Source organism: Phalacrocorax carbo, chromosome 2, assembly GCF_963921805.1.
Source record: "Phalacrocorax carbo chromosome 2, bPhaCar2.1, whole genome shotgun sequence".
In the NCBI taxonomy this organism is placed as follows: Eukaryota; Metazoa; Chordata; class Aves; order Suliformes; family Phalacrocoracidae; genus Phalacrocorax; species Phalacrocorax carbo.
The window spans coordinates 111,458,675-111,485,070 of NC_087514.1; the positions used below are offsets into that span (position 1 = coordinate 111,458,675).

General features: G+C 40.1%; 1 protein-coding gene across 3 annotated transcripts in view; it reads right to left on the reverse strand.

The window, feature by feature from the left end:
• Nucleotides 1-26,396, reverse strand: part of SUGCT (succinyl-CoA:glutarate-CoA transferase) — a 332,529-nt gene that overhangs the window by 34,224 nt on the left and 271,909 nt on the right. For all 3 annotated transcript variants that reach the window (XM_064443856.1, XM_064443854.1, XM_064443855.1), the window contains one exon: nt 23,079-23,142. In XM_064443856.1, coding sequence (XP_064299926.1) covers nt 23,079-23,142 — 64 coding nt within the window. The remainder of the gene's footprint in view (nt 1-23,078; nt 23,143-26,396) is intronic.

Here is a 26,396-nt window from a genome sequence, read left to right on the forward strand (position 1 = left end):
TGAAGTATATTTCAGGCTCACTGTAACACCCCCTAGGCCTTCTAGGATTGCTGTTTGGTCCCCTTCAAACAAAATCCTATTTTGCGTGTACAGCTCATCCCTGACAGAGTAACCTCCTGTTGCAACTGCTCCTTCAGACTGCCATGGTTGGTACAGAAGCTGATTTACTGCCTGCTCTTTAGAGGACTGCCTGAAGCCTACCATTGGAGATGCAGTTTTGTTCCATAAAATCATGTCTGTTGTATTCTGGATTTATGTATTCATATATAAACATAAAGTTTTAAGAAGAAGCAAACTTGAGTACAAAACCACAGTTTTGTCCAAGTTCCCTGTAGTGGATTTTGGGCAAAAAAGGTAGTTGATAGCAGTGTTAGCTAGTGCTGAAGGGTGAACTGAGGGAACTGCATTTCAGAAAGCATGGCTCTGTCTTTCTTTGTGTTTCCTGTGCTAAAGTAAATGTTCTGGGCTGCTTGGTTGTCATTAGCACTGCTCCTAACATCCTTCAGAATAAAATAAGGTTGCTTTAGCTACCCTACAGAGTATTAGGAGCAATCCCTGCCTCCTGATTTTCTTCACTGTTTTGAAGACCTCTGACAATTCTAGAAAAAAAAATCACTATGGCTAAAAGTAATTGGACTCCTTTCATTTTGAGTGCTTTCCTAATTGCACTGATTTTTCCAGGGTCTTGCTGCCATCTCCCTAGATGTCAACTAACAGAGAACAACAGTTTTTCCCAAGTTCTACATGTCTACATTCAACCTCATATTTTACTTATTACATAGTGACATTGACTGTCTCTTTTGTCAGATCATTACTTTTTAATAGCTCTGTCAACAGCTTCAAGCCACATGTCTTGGAATCCTTCCCATCTCCAGTTTACGTTGGAACACCTTAGATGTTGGGCCCAGGTTAAAAGGATTTATACCGGGCAATTATCTTCCAAAAGGTGAGGTCAGTGTTGTCACATGGCTCATGGATTCTTTTACCACAACATGGTAAAACTCAGTCTTCATCTCACAAACAGTGATGTTAAACAGATGATAGATTATACAATCTATTGTCTATCAGTGGTGATAAGCCGCAACTTCTTTACAATGATATATTTAGTGGTTTGGCTAAATGAAGATCTTTAGTTTACTCAAAATTTTCCCCAGCATTAGTTAGGCATCTGAGTCATTCTCTGAAAGCCTCAATGGATATAAAGATGTCATTTCTTAGTAGAGTTATCAACTATTTGTCGTTACTCTGCAATTATGAATAAAACGGAATTTTAGTCATCTCGCTATATGGGGGTTTATTTTTGACTTCCATGTGATTTTTTTGTGTCTGGTTCCTTGAAATATGATCTTACATTTTCTGAAAATGCTTGAGAAAGCACACAGTGGCCACTCTCTGTCCTCAGTCATGCTCACGAAATTATGGTGTTGCACACGTAACAACTCTTGATTTTCAGGATTCTTCTCTATAGGCTGCATTTGCTCTTTGACTTCAAATACCTGCATCATGAATACCTGATTCTAATCCTCCAGATTAAAGTTTCTACTAACCAGTTTGGCAGGATTAGGCTGCTAATGGCTTCACCATCCAGCTGGAGTCAACTGATTAAGACCTGATACAAAAGTCCCAAAAATGAACAGAACAGCTGACAGCCGCCTTCTACATCCTTCTGTGCAATTAATTTCTCTGCACCTATGCAAGGCAGCCAGAAGGCATCTTTCTTTTAACTGTAATCTTTATGTTCCCCATCTCTATTACCACTTTTTATATTTCCTGAACTGCAACACACTGGACAGAAAGTCTTGCTATGCTCTCTGCTTTTATATGTTTTTCCAGGAGCCAGTTAGTTTTCTTTCTGCCTTCTGAATTGTTTCTGTCAGTACATACCCTGCACTATGACGCCTGCATTCCTGGTCAGTCTGTCTCTGTCCTGCTTCCCAATTTCCGTTACTTTGACCCTGTGAACTTGTTCTCCACTAATAATACTGTTTGGATCCTTTTCCTAGACAGTTCAGCTGCCCTTGCCATTTGAAGAAATTTCTCTGTTTTTTTCAACAGCTTCTCCAGTGTGCTGGAATCATTTGCCCCATATATATTTCTGTCTCTCGTTAAGCTATCTTTTATATCTGCAAAAGTACATGTGGATGCCAGAGTATGGGACTGTAAGGCAGGCATCTATTCCCCCTTCTGTTTCTTGGGTTCAGATAAAAACAGTCACATTCCTTCTAGGGTCACAGTATATCAAATACTTTTATCAGCTGCTACAGTGTTTTAGGTATTATTAGCACCAACAATGTCTCATTCACTTCTCTTTTTCACTAGAAGCAACAGAAATGCTTTATCATACTTTTCTCAACTTTACCCTCCCCAAGCAATGCTTTATTCAGTACATACTAGTACCGTTATGCTTGAGTAAGGATTTTTTGTTTGGAAATTCAGCTTTCTTAGTGAAGTTACTGTCTCATGGCTGCTCACTGCCACATGGATACTTGTTTTCTCTCTTTGAAGCTCTTGCTTTGTCTTTCAGTAATGCTTTATTCTTGCTGTCAGTCTCACCCAACTGGCTCTTGTATCACACTGGTCTTCACTGCATAAGGGCTAATAAAAAGAGAGTGCTCCACATTTGTAAAGTCCAGTGGTACTCTACTGAGAAAATTACCTGCAGAGGTCCTTCAACTGCCATTAACATCCCCACCACAAGCACACAAACTAGCTCTTTGGTGACTTCTTCAAATCTTTCTCTTAAGATCAGCACTTCTCTCTGCTAGCTCCATGTCTTGCTCAGCAATGATATACTTGAGAAGGCCAGAAAGTAAGGATTTAATTAATTTCTCTATATTGGTAAGGTAACAAAAGACTGCTTTACACTGTGTGCCACCTCACAGCAACTGCTGTCTTTATTCCATGGAGGCTGCCCTTTCTTGCTTAAGAACGCAAGTCTTCCAACCATTTACTTTAAACTAGATGCCGAGAAAAATGTTTCAATACTTATACAAAGCACTGAAAGCTGAGCATAAGACAAACTGCAGAACATCTCTGCTGCAACAATAAGCCAGGATTTGTGCCATTCAGGACCTTGAACACTGCAGCCAGAACCAAGGGGTGAAGCCAATGCATAATGTTACTCATTGGTGACAGCCCCTAGGAGAAGCAGCATAAAAGGAAGGAAAAAAAAAATCCCCAAAAGATCGCTTTCTTTTTCAGCTATTTGTGCATGAGCTATTCTGCCTGCCCTCTAATTTCTATGACCTCCAAGCCTCCCTAGGATTATGAATACCTATTGTTGGCTTAATTGGCAGAATAACAAGAAACATCTGCCAAACAAACCCCGTTTCTTAACCTCTGATGGTCTTGGACACATTATGACTGTAGGGGAAAGAATAATGTGTTTCGCCTCTATGAACCAGCCCAGACCAGATGCTTCCATAGTTCAGGGAGCCATTTCCACTGTACATCAGAGACCCAATATACAACAGAGATTTCACAAAGGCTGTCTTGTTGTCAGGTGCCCACCTCACATGGCCTGTGGAATATATCCGTAATACTAATGATAGAATGACAGAATTAAATTGATGAAAGAAAAAGGTCTTTCTTGCTAGTAAGTAAGTTTGGAGGGAGCTGGGTGCACACGCAGATGGATAGAAGATATAAGGAAGATGTAAAAGATGATGTTTTAAAGTTAGAATAGAACAGAGCAGAAGAGAACAGTTGAGTTAGAAGGGAGCTACAACAATCATTTAGTGCAACTGCCTGACCACTTCAGCTGGCTGGTGGAGGGCTGGATCTACTGGCCATGACAGTGTGGAGCTGGACTCCAGCAGGCTGCTGATGGGCGAAAGCCTCGTTAAGATATTTCTCAGGCTACACCCTTCATGTTTTGCTGTCATCAAATGTATGAATCAGTGAAGTTCATGGTCAGGTCTTTTGAATTTAGATTGCAGAAAACCGTTGTTCAAGAGCAGTAGGTTTCCTTGTCCACATCGTATTCTGAATTTCATGGCATCCATGAGCCAGAAAAAGCTCTATCTCCTGGTATAGTCCTATGGCTCCCATCCTCCCTACCAGCTGAACCTCTGACAGAAGAGACAACCCCTACATCAATAAACCCTGCATGAAGGACTGCAGGGTAGAAATAGGTAACACAATGTCAGGTGGAGTACCATGAGTTTCTGCTCCAGTTTGGGAACATTGGAGGAGGCAAATGTTCCTGGAGGCGGCAAATGTTCCTGGAGGCATGAGCAGATGATCACAGGGTGACTGCGAGCCACGAATGCGATACAGGCAAATGCATTCTTGTGTGTCAGGCAAGGAAGGCAAGCATTGTGCAAAGGCCTGGTGAGAACTCACATGTACCACTATGGCCATTTCTCACTCCTCGGGTTCAAGAAAGACAAATTCTATCTGGGATGAAGGCTAGCAAAGACTAAGCAGTTTATTAGGGGCATGGAGGGTGTACAGAAGAAGACAATGACTGGAAGGAGCAAGACAAAGGCTGAGAGAGCTGCCATCGTTTTCAAGAAAGGTATCAAGGATGAAGGCCAAAGAAAGAAAAGAGCTATTTGAGTGTAAGAAAAATTATGGTCAAGGACACAAAACAGTTCAGGACTTCTTTCCAAGAAGAAGACCTCACCATAAACAGTGTAGTTGCAAATGCCCCATGGTGTGTCCCTAAGGAATGGTGAGGAAATAATGCATGCTCTCTACCTCTCTGCAAAGTTCATGCTGAGGGAACCAAACCCCTTTCTTTCACCTCTGACATCACCACAACCAAACGAATGTCTATGATATAAATGCCCTTATTTACATAGTCTGAAAGTACATACCAAATCTGCGACCAATGTACAAAATGACAAGAATAGCACCTTCCTTAGTCTTTCAGTACTGCAAAATCTAAATCCTAAAGGAAAATGAGATTTGCCAGAGTTTTAGATAAGATCTGAACATCTTTCCACAAAGCGAGATAGGCAAATAACTCTTGGAAAGATTAAAGTCACAAATGAGCTCTGAAAGTTTTACCCCATGGCTGAAGCTACAAACAAAACCCCGTTTTGTATCCTGTATAAATACGGCCAATGGGTGCGTTTAATAGAGGAGCTGCACAGCTTTTTTTCATTGGGAAAAGGGGATGTGACAGCGATAGCACCACTGGGCTATTTTTGTAGTTTGGAAGACTCATCATTTGCCTCACTGTGCTTTGGGCACAGATGCAATTGTTCTAGGTCTGAATATAACCAATGTTTCCACCACACCAGTGTCACCTCCCCTCCCTTTTCATTCAAAGCCTATCTTACTTCCATGGTGGTCTGTTAGCACCATCCATCCCAACCTATGGCTCTGGTTACACTCTGCCTTTCCTCCAGACTGCAGCTGCTGAAATCATGCCCCTTATGCCCCAGGGAAAGGGTTCATGGCCAGCCAGATTAAGTCCTCCTCACTGCAGGGCCTCATGAACATTAGCTCTGGTGCAGAGAGGTGACAGCTAATAGGGGTGGTCTCCAGGCTGCAGGGTTGGTTTCTGCCATGGCCTCATAGAGGAGTAACAGCATGAGGTTTGTCCTTGGGAGCCGAGTGGCAGAGGAAACTGAAGGGACACCCAACATCTGTGCCCAGTGCATGGCCACCAAGGGCAGGGACAGTCGCCATGACCTCCTGGACTGCCTCAGGGCCAGCACCCCAAAAGCCTTCCTCTGAAGGATGCTGGACAGAGGGCTGGTGGGTGGGGCTGCACATGGAGGGTCCCGTCATGCCCATGTCACAGGGCCACCACCTGGCAACGCAGCAGTCACAATGCGCCAGGACAGGATAAAAGGGAGCAGCGTCCAGTGGCCGCTGCCAGCGCTGGCCTGGGGGCAGCCTGAAAACATCTGAGAGGAAGACCTTGAGGAACCAGTGGAATTACTTGGAGGGGATTGACAGAGGAAGACTGGAGGCTGGACGAGGACACTGCTGGATGAGGTTCTCTGCTGCAAGGCCAGCTCCCGGTGGGGTGATGTTCAAAGCCCATCTCCTGGATGGAAATCCTGCTTCAGCCTTCAAGGGAGTAGACACAAGCATCTCGGGAGATGAGAAGAACCACCAACCCCTGGAGGTACCCAAGGCTATCAGGCCTTTTCAGCTGGATAGCAGTGCAAGACCAAGGCCACGCCTTCCTGAGGAGCACTGCAGAGCTCACCGTCCTCATCCCCTGTGGAGCCAGGGGCAGCAGCGGCAAGGAAAGGGATGTAGAGATGTTGCAAGGGGTCCCAGTGCTTTGGAGCACCCACTGGTATCCCAGCAGATGCAGGAAGGATTCTTGCCCCCAGGGTTGATCAGGCCAGAGGCATTTGGCCACTCTCAGAAGCCCCTGAGATGGCTCCAGGCTGAGGGAGAACAGGGCTTGGGCATCTCCTGGGAGGCATGACTAGCTTGTGGGACACGGAGACAGGTCTTGCTCTCATGCTCAGGGAATAGCTGATCGCCAGTGCTGGGGTCAGGAAGGAATTTTCCCCCAGGGCAGATTGGCACTGGTCGCTGGGGGTTTTTCGCCTTCCTCTGCAGCATGGAGCATGACCGCTTGTCAGGGCTCCCCTGGTCCCTTTTAGCTGGGTCACTGCCTGCTGCTCGTGCACCACGAAGATGGCCTCTCGTGCCCTGCAGCTGGGGGGAGGAAGGTTTTTTTCCCCCCATGGTGGGCTAGCAAGCATCCCTGGGGGTTTTTGCCTTCCTCTGCAGCAATGAGCACGGTCTCTTGCCAGGGCTCCTTTAGGCTATTTGGGCGAGGTGCCTGCTGCTCATGCTTCACGAAGGTGGCCCTTGTGCCCCGCATCTGGGGGGAGGAAGCTTTCTTGACTCCCAGGGCGGGCCCCCAGGGTGGCCCCCGGGGGCTGCTTCTTGTCCTCTGTAGCACTGAGCACAGCCCCTTGTCAGGGCTCCTCTGGGCCCTTTTCGCCCGGTTCTCGCCTGCTGCTCTTGCACCTCCAAGGTGCCACTAGTGCCCTGGCTCTCTCTGGCTCTCTTGCCCATTGTAAGTTTGGAGCAGAAGCGAGCTCCGCTCTTCCCTTGGCTCCATTTCCCTGGGGGTTCTCGCTTGTGCAAAACAGCCTGTGCTTGGAAGGGCTCCAGGCTTGCTGCACCACCAGGAGCTGCCACTTTCCAGTTCACCTTGTGTGCAATTCGAGCACAGGGCAGGCACGAGAGCGCTTGTCAAGCATCACTGGCTGAGAAGCACAGCAGCGAAGCAAGTTTTGGAAGGCAAAAATCATGCTTGTCGTGGCTACATGCCATACTCTGGAAAATCCCCCACGGTGCCACACACCTCATCTTCGTCTTTTTCTCCTCCTTTTATGTGTGGTCAGCCCTGATCCTCATCCTTCACGTTCTCACTCTTCAGGAAACAGGGACTGCTTGGCCTGTGTTCCTGTGCTGCTACTTTCTGCAGCTCTGTGACTTGCCTTTGACAGACTGCAAGGGATGTTTTTTTTTAAGCTGAACTGAAAAATGCATCAGCCTGGTCCTGGCTACACATGCACATTGTGTTAATGCTTGTGAGCATCAGCTCTGAAACAGATTCAGAAAAATAAAATAATATCCTGTTTCCATTTACAACCTTTGTGTTATGTGTCCTTGAAAGTGTTTTTGGAGCTGAAAACTCCCAACATTTCAGGGAAATAACAGTTATTCTCATCGTTATTCAGCTCACAGTGAGCGCAGGGAATAGAATAACTATGTTATGCTATGTTATGCCTAGGTTTCTGCATGACAAGCTCTGACCTAGGGCAGAGGGCTCCATCCGGGAGGGCAGGTCTCTGCAGTGCAGGGGCCAGGCCCATCCAGGAGGCAGGGGCAGAGACGGGCACACCTACAGCACGGCTCAGGCAGGGACTGGAGGCCCCAGGCTGAGCTGAGACATGTTCCCCGGGCCCTTGGCAGGAGACACTGGGACTGGGGTTCCCAGGCAAGCCTGGTCCAGTCACTGAGGTCTGTGAGCACCCCCAGGGCCCTGGCAAAAGGACACCTGCACTGCTCATATGCTTTTGTTTAGACGTTTATGCTTGGCCCCTTTGGAGATAAAAGCATGGGGCCAGAGGGATCTTCTCGCTGAGGGAGTACTCAGTTGTTCTCAGGCTCTTTTGTTTTAGTATGGTTTTCCAAGGAAGACAACTCAACCATATCTAAAAATGAGTATAAGGAGGAAAAAAAAAATCCATCAGGAATTGAACCGGGATTGCTCACCTCAAAAAGATCTACAACCATTTAGTTCAGGAACATGTCCTCCTTCAGGAAGTAGAGTAGAGTAGAGTAGAGTAGACTAGACTAGAATAGAATAGTTGGAAGGTAGCTACAATGATCATCTAGTCCAGCTGCCTGACCACTTCAGGGCTCACCAAAAGTTAAAGCATGGCATTAAGGGCATTGTCCAAATGCCTTTTAAACACTGACAGGATTGGGGCATTGACCACCTCTACAGGTAACCTGTTCCAGGGTTTGACTGCCTTCTCGGTAAAGAAATTTGTCCTTATGTCAAGTCCAAACCTCCCCTGACAGATGCAGCTTTGAGCCATTCCCACACATCCTGGGAAAAGAGATCAGCACCTCCCTCTCCACTTCCCCTTCTCAGGAAGCTGTGGAGAGCAGTGGGGTTGCCCCTCAGCCCCATTGTCTCCAAACCATACAAGCCCCATGTCCTCAGCTGCTCATCAAAGGACATGCCTTCCAGCCCCTTCACTGGCTTTGGTGCCCTCCTCAGGATGCATTCAAGTATCTTAACATGCTTTTCAGAACTGCACACAATACTCAAGGTGAGGCCTCACCAGTGCTAAATACAGCAGGATAATCACCTCTTTTAACCAGCTGGTTATGCTGTGTTGTACCCCAGGATGTGGTTTGCCCTCTTGGCTGCCAGGGAACACTGCTGGCCCACGTTGAGCCTCCTGTCAGACAGCAACCCCAGACCCCTTTCTGCAGGGCTGCTCTCCAGCCACTCCTCGCCCAATTTAGACTTGTGTCTGCTGTTTATTCATCCCAGGTACAGAACCCAGTATTTGTTCTTGTATGTTTTCATGCCATTGGTGATTGCCCAATGCTCCAATCTATCCAGATCGCTCTGCAAGGCCTCTTGTCCCTCAAGACAGTCAACAGCACCTCCCAGATTAGTACCAGCAAACTTTCTAAGGGTGCATTCAACTCCTGCCTCCAGATCATTGATGAAAGGATTGAACAGAACTGGGTCTAGAATTGAGCCCTGAGGAACACTGCTGGTGACCAGTCACCAGCCAGCTGTAGCTCCATGCACTGCAACTGTGATATACGCCAAAGAACCCTGGGTGGAGGTGAGAGCAATAGGCTCTAATACACAAGATCAGAAAAGAAAATATGAAAAAAAAAAAAGCATAACTTTAAACTTACTTGTTTGTTTACACAGACAAAATAAATTTTAGCATCATATAGATAACATAACCACAATACACAAGAGATGGCTTAAATCCACCTTTTAGGCCTATGAAGTAGGAGTACAGAGAAAAGAAGAACTAGTTGGATATATTTTCTCATTTTTGTCAAATAGATGCAATAGCATTAGAAAATACAATTTATGTCATATCCCATATGGTGAGTGGTCACATAAGAGTGTTAAGTACTCTGGTGAATGTACATTGTCTTAATAATTTGCTTTTTTTCCTATTACATAGCTCTCTTACAGCTACATAGATGTGAATCCATTCAATCACCTTGTTTTTTATTATAGGCTGAATGTTACCAGTGGGAAAACACCAGTGGTAAGTGAACTTTATATCCATTATATCTTAAAGTTCAGGACAAAATTGTTTTCTCTGCCAGCATGCCTCAGTCATTACGTTTCACAGTTGCAGTATTTAGGAAAGACTGGAAATATGAGACCTGGGGAAGAAGCCAAGGTATAATCAAAAGTCATAACTCTTTCAAAGGCTGTGTGAGTTGTACACCAATTACATCTGCACCCAGAAATAGCTCCTGAATTAAGTATAATGACATTCCTGCCCAGATTGGTGTCTTTGGCCCGTAGGTATTGCTAGTTAAGTAGCTAAAAGCAGCAATGAAGTGGAAATCAGCTATTATTCCAGCATGATGAGCAAACCAATACGCAGTCCTTCCTCCCCAGACCAGTGGCCTGGTCACTGGGAGAAGAGGTTATTTCTTTTTACAAGATAGAAGGTAGCAATGGTTATACAAATAAAATATAACAGTAAATTTTGAACTACTAAATACTCTTCAGGTAGGGATATGAAACACTAGAAGACAGAAATTTCCTAAATTATGATTGAATTTTCAATCTTACCCCTTGACTTTTTAAAGACCCTCTACAAATGGATCCTTTTAATATCTCTGAGTAATTACCAGTCAATAAACTACAAAGCATACTATGAATTAGAATGCTTAAATTTTGTCTTGCGTATATTAGGTTCCATATTTTATGGTACAATTAAGTTGACTACTGACCATTACTTCTCATTAATAAGAGTATATTTAGAAAAAATTATTAAAAAGCTCCTGAAAATAGAACCCAAGTCTTCAAAAAAAGGGCAGAGCACTTTTACTGCAGGCATGCTTTACTGTAAATAAGACAACATTTGTTAAATTCATTCACCTTGAATTTAAAAATTATCCACAACTTTCTAAGGCATTTATTTTCAACAATGTAATAATCACCATGAATCATCAGAGCATGTAAATTCCCTGAATGTACCCACTATTTGCAACCATGTTTGTAAAGAAACAATGATTTTTTTCCTGTCTTTGATATCACAGATAATTATAATTACACATAAATACTGCTCAAAGATGAGCAGAAAAAATGCAGTATGATACCAGGACTTAGCTTTCATTTCACTTACAATAATTTCCTTCATACGATACTTTGTAAAAAAAAAGTTAATACTTTAAACACAAAATATTCAGATTTCTGAATTTTCTGAATCACCTTTGCTTATAAATTGTAGCAGTGAAATTACCTAATTCTTCTCTCACTACATTTCAACACTGAATAACCTCCATGGGTATGAAGATTGTTACGTTCTATAACAGTATATAATATACATTCATATGTGATATGCAGGTATAATATATAATTATGTATTAGAAGTATAATGCATTATTACATTTCATTGGAACCAGTGCCCAGTATAATAATGGTTTACAAGAGTCAAATAAGACTTAGATTTATACTGTCTAAATATACTCAATGAAGTATTTTGATTCACGTCTGGGTACACCTGGGGAAAAGAATACCAATCTCTGAAAAATACCTGAAAACTAGAAGTATATGCTATGCCTCACAATATAGCAACCAACTGCAAACTTCCCTCATTAAAAAAAGCTCAACCAACATTTGAGGACATCTGACAGAAAAATCTTGAAAGTAAATGCGGATTTACGGAAACAGTAACAGATTGCCACATGGAGGCTGGTGCTGGCGGAGGCTGCTCTGAGTGATGAACCATCTAGCAGTGAGAATCTAAGTGTCTTATTAAAGTAGTAAACATGGTATTGCTTGCTTTCTTAAAATCAACTGGAAGGAAGGTTCCAAGGTATCTCCACACTAGCCAACATTTTAAAAGACTTAAAATAGGTCAGAATAACAACTCTTAGAAGGTGAATGGCTTCATAGGAAGGCACCAAGGGTTTCCTATCAAGTTCTGAGCCTCTCCTCCAATTTATCCTGTTTCATCCCAGTAGGTTTCTCTACAGTGTCAGTGTTACAGAAGTACTTGAAGGATAGGTTAAAATGGTATCTTCCAATCTAACACTGCCATGCAGCTATACCAAAGTTACATTTTACCCATGTATTCTCACAACACTCTTTTAGAGCCAGTGAAAGCTAGAGCATAGTATCTGAACCTATGCAGAGCAAAAGGACACGTTGACATTTTCTGATTTTTTTTTCCCCTCAGGAAATCCAAGGAAAAAATGAGGAAGTGCAAGGGTAGGCTATTAAACTGTGCAGTCAGTTTTGAGAAGAAACAACTATTAAATCATACATTGATTTGTGAGTAGTCAGAAAGTAAAAATTTTCTTTCAGGAATTACAACACTAGTCCTTATTCCAGCAATCTAGGAAAGTAGTAAAGGTAAATACTACCAACACAAACATCTATGCCCCATCTTTATCTTCTCTATTCCCCTAAGTATGAATAAATGTGAAAACTAGAATATTTGCCAAAACAGCCTCCTTTGCCAAATTTACTGATCCCTAAAATGCTCCCCACTGGGAGGTGAAGGCCAGGTTTTAAAATGCAGGCATATTCAAAAGAAACAACAGGACTGTATACTCTTCATTTATTCATATAAACACCTGGCTTGCACATACAAAATAGTAAGTGGTGTATTCACATGGCCAAGTATATAACTCACTGTATCATTACGGAAATATCTGATAGAACTGTGTAGAAAGTGATCACCTTTGCAAAGAGTTTTTTGTTTTTTCTCAATGAAGTATCCTAAGCACTTCCACAAAAACTTATATCCCAAGAGACAAATGACATGACACCGAAAGAGTTTCTAATCATTACTTTGTCTCAGACTGGAATTCAGTTTGACCTATTACTTTGAAGTTTTCACTGAGCCTTAACCAGGACTGAAACATAACAAGTACTACAGAACTTCTGAAATTTAGAGTACTGGTTTGACTAACCATTTACACCAATTAACACGGATCAATTTAAGGAGGGGAACTGTCTGCAAGAGCTTGCTTGCAAGGCCACAGTTCATTGTAGCCTTTTCCTATCACCTCCTTCCTCAACTCATTCCCCGTGTTTTCTCATCAGCGTGGTCCTTCAATACAGCCCTTCTCTTCTCCACCCTGACACTATGCCGTTTGCTGTGAACCACCAGTTTCTTGATCAAAGCTGGTAGATTCTGCACCTGACTATGGTGAGCTTTGAGCCCAAAAAATGACTCCTGTTCTCCAGCAGTGCAGTCCTGTGTGCTGTTTGTCCTATTTTAATTTCTGTGCTGTCAGCACACTCCTTCTGATCCCTGGCACAGCACAGATACCACTGATGTTTCTAGGGTAGTGCTCCCCAGCTGTTTCACTTTAACTTCTCAACCCTTTAAGATTCAGGCAGCTGAGAAGACAGGATTGTGCTGGAAGCCCAGATGATGGTTAGGTTCTGGCTGAGGAATGAGACCTGAAAGCTAACAATTCTCCCTACATGAAACCCTTACTTGAGGTGTGCCTCCATCATATAAACTTTTTCCATTTTTAGAAGGTGTGTTTTCCAGGGAGACTAGTTCACTGACCATTTCAGTAATCCAAAATGGTTCAAACTAGGTGACACTGAAATAACACACTGCTTGGACAGTAGAGCTAGGAATAAATGGCTGCATGGCATCACCAGCACTTAACCCAGCTCAAAAGAAAAATCACTAGCTCAACTCCAGCTGAAAACTGTACTAGCCAGTTCTTCAAGAAAGAGAAAGCAATTCCCAAATGCAACTCAGCAAATTACAGGACAGTGTTCATCACAGATTTACTCATCTAGGAATCTAAATTTCATAGCAAAGCAATGCAGCTGTATTTTTTAGCGTTAATCTTGTAATTTCTTTAGAATACTATCAAATAGCTATGAGTGTATACAGGCTTGCATAAGCATGTCTGTGTTCACGCGCTGGGAATGGCAGATGTGAGCATGCAGTTGTGCTTCCAGTATGTGCAAGTTGGACAACTGGAACTGGGTATTTGTGCATGATCAGCTTTGAAATTTTGTTTGCTCCAGATGTTTGTTTTTAAATCATACTGCCTCTCTTCACAAATATGCCTGATTTTATGTTCCTTGTGATGTTTCTAAAAACAGCTTGCAAAGAATATTAAAAAGCTTGTTCTAATCTGCAAGCCTCTGCCTTGTTTTATCTCTGCATCCAGTTCAAAACCCAGGAGGAACACTCTACTTACACACAAATCAATATAAATTTTTTATGGGCCTGCCACAGGCACAGTCTCTAAACAACTTTAATTTAAAGCAATGAACTGACACCAAGTTTTAAAATTCATTATGTTATCAATCCTTCTTAATAGAACAATTATCTGCTTTTTATATGGGTAAACTGTTTTTATTTATTGCTATGTTCAATCTAGTTTCAGACAGCCAAAGAAACAGGAATTCTATGCCTTCTTAGGGGACTCTGTTCCATACTTTAACAGACTCTGTGTCACGAAGATTTTTCTAATTGGCTCTTGACCAATGCCTAATGTTTTCAATCGACCTTGGATTAAGCTACTTACACATCTATTCTGTCTTGGTTTAAACCTTTTGCACACAATGATAGGATGGACAAGCTAGCTTTACTTGCAAAAAAAAGCAGTTTATGTTTAACAAAGCGATATTTGTAAGTTTGGATCAAATTTGGTGAATACTATCAGCTAAATAAAAATCTGGGGAAAAAATTCACATGTAGCCACAAACCTTTTGGGAAAACCTTTTGGGAATTTCCCACCCTCGCCACAGCCTCAAAAGAGCTCCAGAATAGTTAGCAAAATCACAGGGGGAAAAAGAGGTGGCAGCAATGCTTTATTTTTGATAGCCCAAATTATTAAGGCATCATCTGGAATATTTGAGACTGAGGTCCAAACCACCATGCTTGTTTTGAAGCAAGGCTTTTATGCAAGATAGATCTGCTGGTGAATGTATCAACACTAATAGCAGGCACAAGTTTTAGAAGAGGTGAAGAGGTTGTTGGATTCAAATTTACCCAATCAAATTGTGTCTTCACTGACCACATAAAGGGATCTAGAGAGATAAGAAGAATCAAAAACATTGCTCTCTTTTCTATTTATATTAAGAAAAAAAAGCGTATCTGAAGAAAAATAACCTGAAACACAGGCGCTTAATTGGAAGTATATATCTGGAAACAGTCATGTTGACACAATCTTCAGGATTACATTGGCAAGCAAATTAGGCATGAGCTTGAAATACAGCATGACAGCTAAATAGATCAATGTAATTTTTACTGCATGGGCAGACACTTCATATCTGTAAGTTAGGCAATACTGGTGTCTTTAAAAGAGATTTTGGTCCAACATGGGATTAATTTTTGGGCAGAACGTTACTAGAAAGAGCTGTGGGAAGTACAAGGAAGAGGAGCAAAAATAATTGCAAGTTCGCAGTGACTAAGAGAACATAAATATGCCCTACTTCAGGTGTTATATATAAAAAGTTAAGTATATATAAATTTACTAACCTACAACAGGTAAATGTTATATACTGGTGGTAGGCTCTTAATCAACTGAACAGTAAAGTTAACTGTATAAGTCTTATTTTGCCCCTCATTTCTAACCAATCCCATAGCATCAAATTTTACGTATTGTCATTATTACAGTTTGGAAAAAAATGAGCATACCTATGCTCTGCAGTTACTTTTGAGTTCTGTTATCTCAATTTTTTGGATGAAGAATTGAGAAATGTAACTTCATGGGCTAAGGGACTTGCCCAGAGTCAGGCAGGAGGTTTGTGATGTGCTCTATAAAACTGCAAATTTTCCTTATAAATACGCAGTACACAGGCTGCAACAAAAAAAGAGAGAGTTACAAAGCTGCTGCACTTTGCTTATACAACAGACCTTAGAAGACCTGGGCAAATTACCATATGTAGTTTGTCAAAAAGTCATATAGATGTGACTTCTGTCATGTAAGTACTTTCATGGGGAGAAAACAGAAGTAGTTTAAAGGTCATGAAAAAAAATATTGTTGCTCTATAAAACTATGTAACATTGAATTAGAACCATGGCATGGGTTTTTTAACACTGAACCTGATCAGGCATTTGAAGAAAGAGGCAGAAATTTTATTAATTTTCCATCTCTTGATGACTTCCTTATAAGACAAACTGCAGTAAACACACCAGAAAGGAGTAAATCAATGAAATTCCATGGCCAACGCCATAAGAAGGTAAACTACATGATCTAATGGCCACTGCTGACCATAAAATTGTTCAGCCTAGGCTCACAGAGAACAGTTCAAGTCCAATCATTCCTTCCACTCACGGAGAGGCAGGGCTTGGGTCAAGACAACATGGTGGAAACACAAATGTGGATTAGTACACTCAGTATCCTCAGGATTATGTAAAATTGTCTAAATGCTTAAAACGTATTTTTACATTTAATGAATCCAAACTTTTTTAGCTGACAGTAGATTCCTTTTCTTATCCCATAATTATTAAAGATCATAAAGATATACTTAGAATTTATGGTTGTTGAAGTAATTTGGCTGTTTTACAATGCACCCGAGGCATGCAGATATATCTTTACAGTCACACACCCTGAACTGTGTGAGCACCTGGCTGTGCTTGTTACAGAGTGAGGGTGAAGAAAGTGCATTTTAAGTTACCGTTACAGAGAAAGAAGTGGGAAACACATTTAAACAGAACAAAAAGAAATAGTTTTAAACAAAGCTGAATTCTAGGACTGTCACTGTTGGTGGGAAGTTAATGAGTTTATTTGCCTATTCAGTTAATACTTCAGCTTCTTTCCCCCATGTAACAGAAAGATGATACTGTTTAGTTAACTCTCTATAAGAAACTATTACATCCTATTTAAAGGCAATCCTAGCATATCTTAGGACACATGGAGGAAAATATAAAGAAAATATTCTCCAGTAAGTAGAAGCATAATTACCAATCAACATTCAGCAAAACTTCAACCATCATTTTACCTTACTTATTACGTACAGAGTAGCAAAACCTTGCCACTTGTCCCTGAAATATTTTTATTTCCCCTCCCAATATGGCAGTGTCAGGTCCTGGAAAGAAACACGCGAGGCAAGAAAAACATCTTTGATTGTCACAACTTAAAGAAAAATCTAGGGTTTGCTGAGGAAATTCCAGCTCAGACATCCTGAACAACAGCCCTGGAGAGCTGCTGCCTGAGTAACACACAAAGCTGTTGGTCCCAGTCAGTACCATTACTCAGTTACTCTAAGCCTGATGGAAGATTTCCACTACTCCATAACTATCCCCAACAACTGAAGTCCCAGAACTAGGCAAGAGACAGCTGGCTTTTCTTCCTTAAAACATCAACTTAAAAGTAACAACTGTGGCACTAAGACCATTCCAGAAGGTATAGCAAATTTTAAAATATGCAGTAAAGAAAAACTCTAGAAACATACGACGGGAGGAAAAATATGAAAAGTTTTGTTGTTAAAGTTCTACTTAAAAATGAATCTAAAAAAGATACCAACTGAAGTATCATCCATTAAAAACACAAACTAGTCTTTTCTACATAATCCTGAAGCTTATAACATATTCCTTGCCCTTCCCACCATCTCTTTTCTGCTTTTGCAATCAGCACAAATATATTGTTCATATATTTATTAAGATTTTTTTAAGTATTTTGAGGATAGCTAAGTGAGCTGTCATACATCATTTCTGCTGAGTTCCTGTAATGGTCCTGAATTCCTCAAAATTGAAATCAGGTCTGTGAATGTAAAAGACATAAACAGTCAGCCCTGATGACTAAAAAAGGCGAATGAGGTAACGGTAATGCCGGTGAAGCTGTTTGTCTCCAATGTACCATAAATAGTGAAGTGAAATTAAAATTTTTCAATCAACATCAGTTATGCACATGCATGCATGCACACACACGCATATGAAAAAACTGCCTGATGAGAAGCAGACAGGATCAGAAGTTCAAGCAGAGGTTCTTGCAAAAAAAATTGTTGGGATTTTTTATATTGTTGTTGTTCCTATATTGTGGGATCTCCTAGCTGCAGGAAACGATGGATTGGAGTACAGACTTCCTTAATTTCCTGCAAACTTCCCCCATGCAGAAGTCACTTTTTTCTGCCATATATCTAGTCCTACTGAAGCTTCCCCCACTGCATTTACATTCAATGACCAAAAAAAGATAGCATGTATCACTAACAGCCATATCTGCTCCCTGTATTGAAATGTACTGATCAAACACATAGACACCCCACTGTTATTTCCACAACTATAACTGCTCTTCCCCATACATGGAGAAAATAAGTATAAATACATACATAATAAATAGGTATACATATTTAAAATAATAGAGTTTTCCCAAGAACTTCCTTCCCTTAGAAATCAAAGTATTTTTCAACTATTAATTAAGATCTAAAAAACTGTATATGATTAGTAAGGTAAGACACGGACAGTGATTTGTCCAAGGTTAAGGAAGAAATCTGTGGCACAGTAAGGAATTCCTATTAGATTTCTTGCCTCTTCATCTTGTTCCTTAAAACCGTTCTTCTAGGAGATTGATCGCAATTAGTCTCCATGGAACCACGACACCATTTAATGAATCATACAACAGGAAAAGCCTATCTCTGAAAAAAATGTCTTTCCTGTTTCAGTAGTATATTTGTAATGCATACTGACAGGAGAAGACCGGAAAAAGGGACATTTCTCCGGAGTGGGTTGATTAATTAACATAGATTGCCTGAATTCAGTCCAAGAAATCTATGCCAAGGAGGTATCCTGTACTGCCTTTCCTGAGTTTGGAGCAGTCCCCCAAACACATTATCTCTAGAGCACAGAAGGAAATAATGAAGCCAGGTATGAAATTGGCCTTTCTGAGCAATAAAGACATCCTTGATGCAGCTCATGGGCCAAAGGACAGAAATAGTCTTTATCAGCTCAGGAAATGGGGATGAGGAGAATGCACAATATAAACATCATCAAAACTAAGAATAGTTGTTTTGTCTGGAAGAGGTGTTTTACACAATTTCTACAGTTATATTGTTTCCTGTTTGATGAGAGATGATTCCAAAGTGTAGGCTTATATCCAAATCCCCAATTCGCTAAGGCCTAGAAGGGGTCAGAAATGAGGTTTATTTCACAGAGGTTCCTGCTAGTTAATAAATTCTACAAAGGTTGGTTTGTTAGAGACAGTTGAATGCATTATGTTTTTTCTTTAGAAAAAAAAATCATATTACAAACACTCTTTTGACTATAAAAAACAACTGGCAGCTTTTAAAAGTCAATGTTAGACACTATATAATGCAGAAGTTGGGAATATTATTATTTGAGTTTCCTAGACCATATAAAATAGCTGATAGTAGAAAACATTTAGGCAAGATTGCATTGCATCCATTAGCTTTTTCTACATAATCAGTATAAGTTGGTATCCATTATGTTCTACAATGCAACTCAGAATAAATTACTCAGTGGGTCCCAGAAACCCGCATGCTGCTGCTCTTCAGAAAAGTCCATTACTCTTTGGCAAAGTAGTTCAAGACTAACACAGATGCTAAAGCTTCTTAGAATTTTGTCCCTTCACTGAACTGTATTGTCCCTGTGCCATCTAGCGCCCTCCACAATCTGGGACCCTATTAAACATCTCCCCCCCATCATTTTTTGCCCACAAAAGTACTTTCTGTGTTCTACATGTCTCATTTTCTTAAAAATATGTCACCACTTCTCCAGATCTCTATGAAAAGGGCTAAGCACCACAGACCTGAGTGAGAAGATACTAAGATTAATCACAGGTTAAGAACATAATCCAAGTTGGAAAGGACCTCAGGGGGTCTCCAGTCCAAGCTCTTGCCCAAATCAGGGTCAGGTCTGAGGTCAGACCAGGTTGCTCATCGCTTTTTCAGTTGTTTCTTGAAAACCTCCAAGAACAGAGCCTGCACAACCTCTCTGGGCAACCTGCTCCACTGCCTGGCTGTTGTCATGATGAAACAGACTTTCCCGATATCCAGTCTGAATCTCTCTTGTTTCTCATCCTCCCACCACGTACTACTGTGAAAAGCCTGGCCCTTCATGTTGATAACCTCCCTGTAGGTGCTGGGGGGTTGCTGCCAGGCCTCCTTGAGGCCACTGTTTCCCCAGGCTGGACAAGCCCCTGTTCCTCAGCCTCTCCAGCTGAGGTGCTCCAGCTCCTGATCATCTTCAGAGCCCAGCCCTGAACTAAGGATGATTAGGCCGACTTCAAATACAGAGCCAGAAGAGATTCATTGGTACAGCCCTGCAATCAGATGAAGGAGCCTGTGAAGAATGAGTGCAGTACAGTGCCAGGCCTTTGGGACTCAAGCGAAGATCACTTACAGTATTACATCTTCTGTATATATGCTATTCAAGTATACGTGTATGTACACAACAAGTCAGCTTTAGAATAACTTCACAACAGAATATACTGAATGGTTTATATGAAACATTATCCTAACGAAATCACTCAACTACCACAGAAGCACATTTTTTCTTCAAAATGGTCTTACAATCTTTTATACAGTCACTCTTAGACATGATGAACTCTCTTTTACACATCTGTTCTTGAATCCAAGATATCTTGCTAATAGTAACAGCAGCGTATATGTGCAAAGATTTTTCAGTGAATGCTTGAAGAAGAGATATCAAAATACAAGCTCCATATCTCTCCTACCGTCAATACATATTTTGAAAACAAAAATGAATAGAAATTTTTTTTTTATAATGCAACTTCTTTCACTCCTGTTCCACCAGTGCCTTACAATGTGCTTATTGGCACACATTATATCTCAAGGCTGGGGATTATAAAAAATGCAAGGGGGAAAGCATTAAACAGGTGTGGAAAGTACCAAGTTCAATAAGCATATCAAAAGCTATTTAAACAAAGAAGGGGTATGAATCACCAAGTCCAACGTTAAAAATGTAGCCTATATTAAAGTCAATGGCAAAATCCCTCAGAATTTCAAGATGCAAGATCTACAAGTGTGGATTCATATACAGATTTGAACCCACTCTCTAAGTGGTGACATGCCTGGGGGAGGACTACTCCAAACCAATATGCTAGACACAGAGGCCAACCATGATACTTAGAGGTGAAATCTGCCAGCATGCTCTCACTCAGTAGGTGTATGTCACTGCACTCACAGCTTTACTTGGCAGCACAAGTCTGACTTCTATCAAGAGCATCAAGTGTGATGTCCAATTCAGTTACTAAAAGGCATGTTAAAATCTGGCTTATATGGTTAAGAAGTAATAGTCACCCGTTTTCATTTTGGGATCGGAGTCTCCCCAGTCTCTTTAAGGAGAGACATTTTTAGTCTATTCAGTTTCAACATTCTCATTAATATCTTTATTAAGCAACCTTGAGCCAGAAACTGAGAGCTTAGTAAAAATGTTCTCTACCACATATAATAGATTCAAATGCAATCACATTGTTTAAAAAAAAAAAAAAGTTACTATTTTAAATAGCCATTGAGAAACAGTTTATCTACTGGAGGTCTTCTCCGCACACTCTTCCCTGTACTCTTCAGATATATCATTGACCAGGACAATTCCAGGTTACTTCCAGTACCTACCATCAACAGTGGCCAAACTCACTTACGTACTTCAATTTTGGAACAGAGTAATGCACTGTCACTACCAGTATATCAACACAGCGATATCAATAGGTCCATTCTGCTCACACTGAATGAGTGTCCTTCAGCCTATCCACCCCTGTCTCTCTCCTCCTTACCCTGTCATGCCAGGAAAGGAAGGAATTCTCCTTTTCCTGCTCAAATATCCAATAATCATTTCAGCCATCTGCTTCAATACAAGAAACTCTTCATAGAAGCCCATCTAAATGGCAAACCATTAGAGATTACAATGATTTATTTTAGTTTAGTGCAGTGTCACTGGTTTAATAAAATAAAAAATAACCAAGGATTTGGGAAGTACTATGGCTCACCTATGTAAAAACTCACTCTCTTGCCAATACATTCTATCGCTGCTGACAGACATTAGAACATTCCTTTCATCTCCTTCCTCTTCTTGCAGTTTAACCTATCCCCTTAAGGAGTATTTGCTTTCTCTAAGATAGATTATACATTGTATGCAACATGAAAACCTTACACACTTTTTCTACCATCTGCAAGGCTTTTCTGCCCACTTCTTTGAAAAGAATTAAATCAACCCCTTTATTAGTCTTTTCATTTTGGATAAATAAACCAGGATTACTTTTCTGTTAGAAATGAACACAAAAGGATTACTATTTCCAGATATGTGCATCTAAATTAGAGAGGCACTTTTGAATACAATCAACCAAATATCCAAGCCTAGTGGGACCAAATGTGGAATGCAAACTGTGATAAAGAGCAAATATGAAGCATACACATACACGCACACAAAACACCCCCTCTATTCATGCAGAAAACATGATCTAATATGGGATTGATTTCTTTCAAATAATTCTTTCTTCATCCCAGTGTGGTTCCAGGATGTGCAAATTAAGATAAATTTTATGGGTCAAATTCTTCTTACCACTACATGTGCTCAAGTCAACTGAAATTGATGACAACTGGATGCTGTGTCAGAGGATGGAATTTGGCACAGAAAATCACAATGTAAGGAGAAGATGTTATAAAAATAAAAAGGACATGGTGCTTTGCATGAGGGAAGAAACAATCCTGTATGCAGCTTGGAAAAGAGAAAAGCATAGAGAAGCAGAAAAAGTTGACCCAATAGCTAGCAGATTATCAGATAAGGCTTAGTTGTCAAAACAGAGCCAACTGCAAGGATCTGAATGAGAATTTTCATAATGGCTTTAGAGGAACCTACCCCCGTTTCATGTCTAACTCTAGTGGAAGTAAAGCTACGCTAGCTCTAAGTCCTGATCCACCTAGAGCTTAAAAGAGGAAAGATTAGTTTATCACTTCTGTATTCTTTGGAAATCCAAAATAGATATTTAAGACTTCATCACTGCAGAGCTTCATGTCTAATCTCATTAAACAAACTAGTGTGATGAAACCTTCAGTATGAACTTCCCTCTTTTTTTTTTTTTATAATAGAAATGTCCCTAAAAGAAGCCTGTGTAAGTTGCAAAATAGACTTAAATCAAAAACAGATTCACTTATTCGTGTAGATGATTGAGCAGTAATATTTCTAGCAGTGGGAGTTTGCAAATATTATCAAATCCATGTTCATGTTTTATGACAACTGACCGATGAAAACCAGAAGCTATTCCGACACACATTTTAACCCATTTTTCTGCTACCGGAATGAATATGAGCACAAATGTCTTACTGGTTAAACTTTTGTTCATTTGAGTGAAATGTGAAGATGTGTCATGTCCTCAGCTGAGTTCCAGAACTACTCAGGATGTCATGTAGCATTTAATTTCAAGCTCCATTTAGAAAAAAGAATTAAACATCTAACCTGGAACAGCTATCCTCCCAGCTGTTGGATGATTCATTTCCATCACAAGTCCATTGTGCAGCACCTAGAAAAAAAAAACCAAAATATGTATGCAATAAAAAAATATAATCAGTTCCTAAACTCAAGAGGAAGAGAGATAAATATTATTGTGTTCTTTCACAGAAAATCTGAAAATACAGGGGGCTACTATTCAAGCAATTTAATTTGTAAAACGAAAGCCCTGATGTTTGACACTACCCTCTATTCTATGCATCTAAATAAATGCTTCAGTAAGCCTTCTGAAGTCTAACGTATCTTCAAGCTTTTATATCCAATATCAAACATAAGAAACTGAGCTGCAAGCACGTCATGCTTTCAACCACCATCAGACAACTAGTACCAACATGGAATGAGAATTAAAACCTTCACCCATTTTCACTTTTAATCTGCAAAATGTATTGAAGACCTATACACAACTTATGCTCTAGTGGGTTTTTTCACTGTTTGTTGTTTTTGAGCTCGTGATGGGCCACACCATCAAATGCTCTCTTAGTAGACAAACTAGTTGCAAACATTCAGGAAAGATGCCTTAATTTTGATGTTATTTCTGTTCTTTTGAGTGGGTATGCCATGCTTCAGCTCTGTGTATATCCGTATGGAATGATTATTCATCACAATTTCCAGTTCCTTGTAATTAACCTCAAGCAGAAAACAAAGTATAGTACCAAAATTCTCAAGTAACAGAGAAAAAGAAACTCATAATAGCAAACTCACTGCTATTGTTAACAGAATTCTGCATCCAAAGCCAAGAAGTAATCTTTATCACTTCCTTACCTATTATTCTGCCATCCTTCTAACACTGTTATCGTAATCACATAATCAGAATTCTTAAAAATGATTTTGTTATTGAAGTATCCTCTACAAATAAAAAGCCTCCCATCAACCAATTATTTTCATATCCAATGTAACAATAAATCTGAAATAAAATGGAGTGTCTTGCCAATGTATCAGCTATAGAAATGAAAGATGGGCAAAGATTGTTAAGTGATCACTTAATACATCTAGCTCTTCACCTTACGCTGCAAACAACACTAGCAACCTTGACTATTAATGACAGGTGTTAGTCTAATTATTCTTGAAAATTTCCAGTTAACAACACAACAATTTTCTTATGTAGTCTGCACCATATTCTCTAGGGTTTTTTTAATTGTTAATTTTTTTTCTCCTAATACATAATCTAAATAACTTTGCTTTGCATTAAACATCTTTATTCTTGTCTTTTCCCCAACTGGACATAGAAAACCAATCACTAGCATCTTTATAACATTCTTTTACGTAGTGGAAGATTGTAATCACATCCTCCCTCAGTCTGCTCTTTTCTAGACTAAACAAAGCTAATTCCTTTAGCCATTCTTTCCAGGTCAAATTTTGTGAACCTTTTATCTGTGTAGAAGAGCATGCTTAAGAAATTCCCATTCCTGAACAGGTGGTGTCAAAAGGTCAGGTCAGCTTTGTCTTAGCTTGTGGGGTGAGCCTATTTAGCTGACATTTAGAAATCAAGATATTTCTGATAATAGATCCTGGTGGAAGAATATCTGTCACTGGTCTAACTGTTTGGCGCTGTACCAAATCATTAGTTCTATTTCTCTTTTGGAAGGTTAACACCAGTTTTGGTAGACATTCAAGTGAGACATTGAGATTTTTTTTCCAAATGACAGAATTGGAAGATATAATTGCTTGTTTTAACTCATATTTAGAATCTTTCCAGTTATGCCCTTAATCCAACAGCCTTGAAAGTCTGGCCTCCTTTCTCTGTAACTTACTTACATAGGCTTTCCTTATGCATTTAATTGATTACTTGTGACCTAAATGCAAGAAAACACACTTATCTGAATTTGAAATCAATAGCACAGTCAGGTGCATAAGCACTTTTTTTAGATGGCAAATGAAAGGCTGTACCTAAACATGGCACCACTTGGTTAAAACAAAACATACAGATTCTCTAGTGGCTACTCAGGACTCCACAAAATTCATACATCCTATGTTCTGTGTCTCTACATTCTTATTTTGGTAAAGCTTTTAAAAGGTTTCCTTCTGTTAGACTCAAATTCCATCTCCCTTTTCTTTACAGAATGACCTAAGAAAAAACCTGCAGTATATTTGAGGATCACCAGTCCAACTTCTATTCCCTTTTAAAAGAATTGCGTAAGATGCAATCAAGCTTCCTTTTCATTTTCATGACAAGCATGGTGTTGATTTTCCATGGTGTTGATTTTCCCTCTCAGACACATTATTTTCTCAAAAACACTGCAATTGTCATTACTCTTATTACTTTTATTTTCTACAGTTATTAAGCCTATATTGGTATACACAGTTCCATCTTTTCTCTTGAATAAAACAACTCCCAAGCAATTAATCTGGCCAAAGACTGGGTTTAAGCCCCCATATCAGCAACACTGTTTAAAAGAACTGTGCGATTTCCTGTTTTATGTGTTCTACTATTAGGATTCCTCAAAAGAAATTGAAAAAAACCAACTTTACTGACCTCCTCAGTTGCATTCTATGAAGGAAACACATAAGATTACTGCGTCCCAGACTTTGGGAGAATGCAATGTTCCCATCCATTATCATCAAAGACAAGGAAAGTCTGAGGACAGGGAGACAGAACTTGAAGGTCTTCTCCATTGACTTGTACCACTCAAACAGTCATGACCCTTTTGATGTGGTAGAGCCTCCATCCCCTTTGTATTCACCCTAGCTCAGCATAAGGAACTGATGAATCAAAAGGATAATTAAAAAGATGGCAGCCATCAGTAGATCCATTTTCCAATTTTTTTTTTCATATGGCTTACTTTCCAGGATAGAAATACTCTATTACTATATTATCTGTTACCGTTTCAGAATTTGTGAATCAAATTAATGTTTGGGTGGCGTTTTATACTGATTATAATGAGATCATTTTAAAGGAATCCGAATGAGTGTCTTCTGTCTTTCAGTAATAACCTTTTCATGCCATTTCATTTTATTCCAAATACAGTCATCTTGTAGATTAAAGAAGGAACTTCTCTTGCCTGTTTACTGGTAAATGAAAAGAAAACCTGGTGTCACCATTTTGTAATCTTATCTCAACAATAGTACTAGCAGTGTCCTGCTGTTATTTGTGACTTTTTCATGTAGGATTTCTTTTTTCTGTTCAAACATGTTTAGGTCTTTTCTCCTGACACTTAGAACTGTAAAGGAAAAGTATCTCCTGTTTGCAAGAAAGAAAAAATTATACAACATGAAATAGTAAAAAAAATTTTGTATTCTACTGAAGTCATTAAAAGATAGGGTTGCTCT